The sequence below is a fragment of the Coenobita brevimanus genome, chromosome 12, assembly GCF_032717465.1.
Source record: "Coenobita brevimanus isolate Jiangsu-jjx chromosome 12, ASM3271746v2, whole genome shotgun sequence".
NCBI classification, from domain to species: Eukaryota; Metazoa; Arthropoda; class Malacostraca; order Decapoda; family Coenobitidae; genus Coenobita; species Coenobita brevimanus.
The window spans coordinates 16478442-16481401 of record NC_136965.1 but is presented as its reverse complement, the minus strand read 5'-3'; the positions used below and the strand labels follow the sequence as shown (position 1 = coordinate 16481401).

The window sequence follows — 2960 nt, the reverse complement described above, 5'->3', positions numbered from 1 at the left end:
GTTACCAGTGACCTGGCCAATAAAGACATTCAGGGCCAGAATGATTCCCCAAATGATGACAATGTGGAGGACAAAGTTTACATAGCATTAGAGGAAGAAACAGTCAGAAATGATGATCAGGTAATGTGGGAAAAAAAAGGTCATGAATGGTGATGAGTTAGTGAGTGAAACAATGCTTATAATGCCTATATTACTGTTTGAAAACCAATATACTCTTGTACTAAATATAAATTCGTACCAAGTAAATAAATACTGTATATGAGTGGATAAAATAGTTACCCTCCCACAGAACTCGTTTTCTTTGGTGCCAGCCTGTTAGAAAACCCAGTCAGGTAAGGAAGTACTCGCACCTAAATCGAGTATTTTAAACCTCAGGTAAGCGATTTCTCTATGAATTTTCGATGTTTCTCACCAAAAGCGGATGTTTGGGCCAAAAAAAAAAAAAAAAGGTCCAAAAACGTCGGGATGGGGTGGGTTAATGAATTAACAGGTGTTGAGCGAGACTACGCTTCTGTGCAAATAGTTTACCACATTCATCACACTTGAAATTCTTCACTCCTGAATGAATTAATAGGTGTTGAGCGAGACCAGCCTTCTGTGCAAATTGTTTACCACATTCATCACACTTGAAATTCTTCACTCCTGAATGAATTAATAGGTGCTGAGCGAGACTAGCCTTCTGTGCAAATAGTCTGCCACATTCATCACACTTGAAATCCTTCACTCCTGAATGAATTAACAGGTGCTGAGTGAGACCATACTTCTGTGCAAATAGTTTACCACATTCATCACACTTGAAATTCTTCACTCCTGAATGAATTAATAGGTGTTTGGTGAGATTTCCCTCCACCGTAAATCGTTTACCACATTCATCACACTTGAAATTCTTCACTCCTGAATGAATTAATAGGTGCTGAGTGAGACCAGCCTTCTGTGCAAATTGTTTACCACATTCATCACACTTGAAATTCTTCACTCCTGAATGAATTGATAGGTGCTGAGCGAGACCAACCTTCTGTGCAAATTGTTTACCACATTCATCACACTTGAAATTCTTCACTCCTGAATGAATTAATAGGTGTTTGGTGAGATTTGCCTTCTGTGCAAATTGATTACCACATTCATCACACTTAAAATTCTTCACTCCTAAATGAATTAATAGGTGTTTGGTGAGACTTGCCTTCTGGGTAAATCGTTTACCACATTCATCACACTTAAAATTCTTCACTCCTGAATGAATTAATAGGTGTTTGGTGAGACTTGCCTTCCGGGTAAATCGTTTACCACATTCATCACACTTAAAATTCTTCACTCCTGAATGAACAACTGCATGTTGGATAAGACTTCTCTTAAAAAGAAATGTTTTACCACACTCTAAACATCTGAATTGCTTAACTTCAGCTAAGGACACTGCATCCAGGACAGTCTCATTGTCACTGAGGAACATTTTGTCATCCACCTCACACTCTAACTGTACATTTGTTTCCTTCTTTACAACTTCCATTATTTTGTCACCCACCTCACACTCTAACTGTACATTTGTTTCCTCCTTTACAACTTCCATTATTTTGTCACCCACCTCACACTCTAATTTTACATTTGGTTCTTCCTTTACCACTTCCACTATTCTGTCACCCATTTCACACTGTAACTTTAGACCTGGTTCTTCCTTTACCACCTCCATTATTTTGTCATCCACCTCATACTCTAAATTTACATCTGGTTCTTCTTTTGCCACCTACCTTATTTTGTTGCCCACCTCAGACTCTTTATATCTTTACATCTGGTCCTTCCTTTATCACCCTGTCATAAGATTCCCCCAAACTCTTTTAATTCCTGCCATAAACTAGTCTCCACTGAACAAAATTGCTGACACAGAGGTCATGATTACTGAACAATAACTGCTTCTGCACTTGCAAGTACTATGTAACCATATTTATAAATAAATAGTTCACTACTGAGTTTTAAGCTGTTAATGCAGTCTAAAATACAACTGGGTTCCTTATTTTACCAGTTCTTCTCCAATGTCCATGCAGCAGTTGCACAGCAGTAATTGCAAAGGATATCACAACAGCTAAATGATCCTGGATCAACTCCTACCACTCATCCAGTGATTCATACTTCTTACAATGAAAGACATTACGAACAGACAGTATAAGCCACATATATTTGGAAGAGGTACCTCATGTAGGATGTACAGTACTGTACTGAGACAACACAACATGTGCCTATATAATGTCAACACTTTACCATGTATATATTACTCAGGTGGCTCTCTGATGATCACACTACTTAGATCTGCTTTACAGAGTCAGTTTCAGCTGTGGACCTGCAACAAGAGCTGCCATTAGACAAGAATCTCTATGAATTTAAAAACACTGCCCAGTGAGCCCTCATTTTGCATGTATCTAGTCCTTAAAAAAAATTAATTTGCATTTTAGCATGTAGGCTTAGTAGAGAAATTTGAAGAAAGAGTGAGGTCATTAATGTAATAGACTGGTTATATGAGTGGGAAAGTGAGGCTGGTATGGCAGAGTAAGTGGCAGCAGAAGTGTTAGGCATGGTAGGTAATTTAGTAACAAGGCTGGCCAAGGATGTGACCAAGCTAGATGATACTGATGACTTCCCGGTAGTTAAGGGATGATGCAAAGTTAAGAAACAATGATAGGTGTCTATCTATCAATCTAGAAAGGGGGAAATGTTCCCCCGAGCTAGACCTTATTACATCATATAGCCCCGCTAGGTAACAAGAGGGCACTACCCCTCCCAGCATGGCAGCTACCAGGCGTGGTTCGAACTAACGACCCCCTGGTCCCGAGTTCGACACTCTACCACTGAGCCACCCTGCCCCCAATATCTATCTACAGCCAAACCATAAACCTATGTGGCCGTTTGTCTCTGAGTTAGTGGTTTTACTAGTCCAGCAGATAAGGCAAACAATCGTTCACTTTTTCAGGAAA

General features: G+C 39.5%; 1 protein-coding gene across 1 annotated transcript; it reads right to left on the bottom strand.

Moving 5' to 3' along the window:
* Positions 1 to 475: 475 nt before the first annotated feature.
* Positions 476 to 1447, bottom strand: LOC145412887 (uncharacterized). Its single transcript, XM_080282686.1, has one exon. The coding sequence runs from the start codon at positions 1445 to 1447 to the stop codon at positions 476 to 478; it is 972 nt and encodes a 323-aa protein (XP_080138812.1).
* Positions 1448 to 2960: the final 1513 nt, after the last annotated feature.

Bases quoted from the DNA above. Each gene is read 5' to 3' on its own strand.
- LOC145412887 (XM_080282686.1), bottom strand. From the start codon at position 1,447: ATGTTCCTCAGTGACAATGAGACTGTCCTGGATGCAGTGTCCTTAGCT.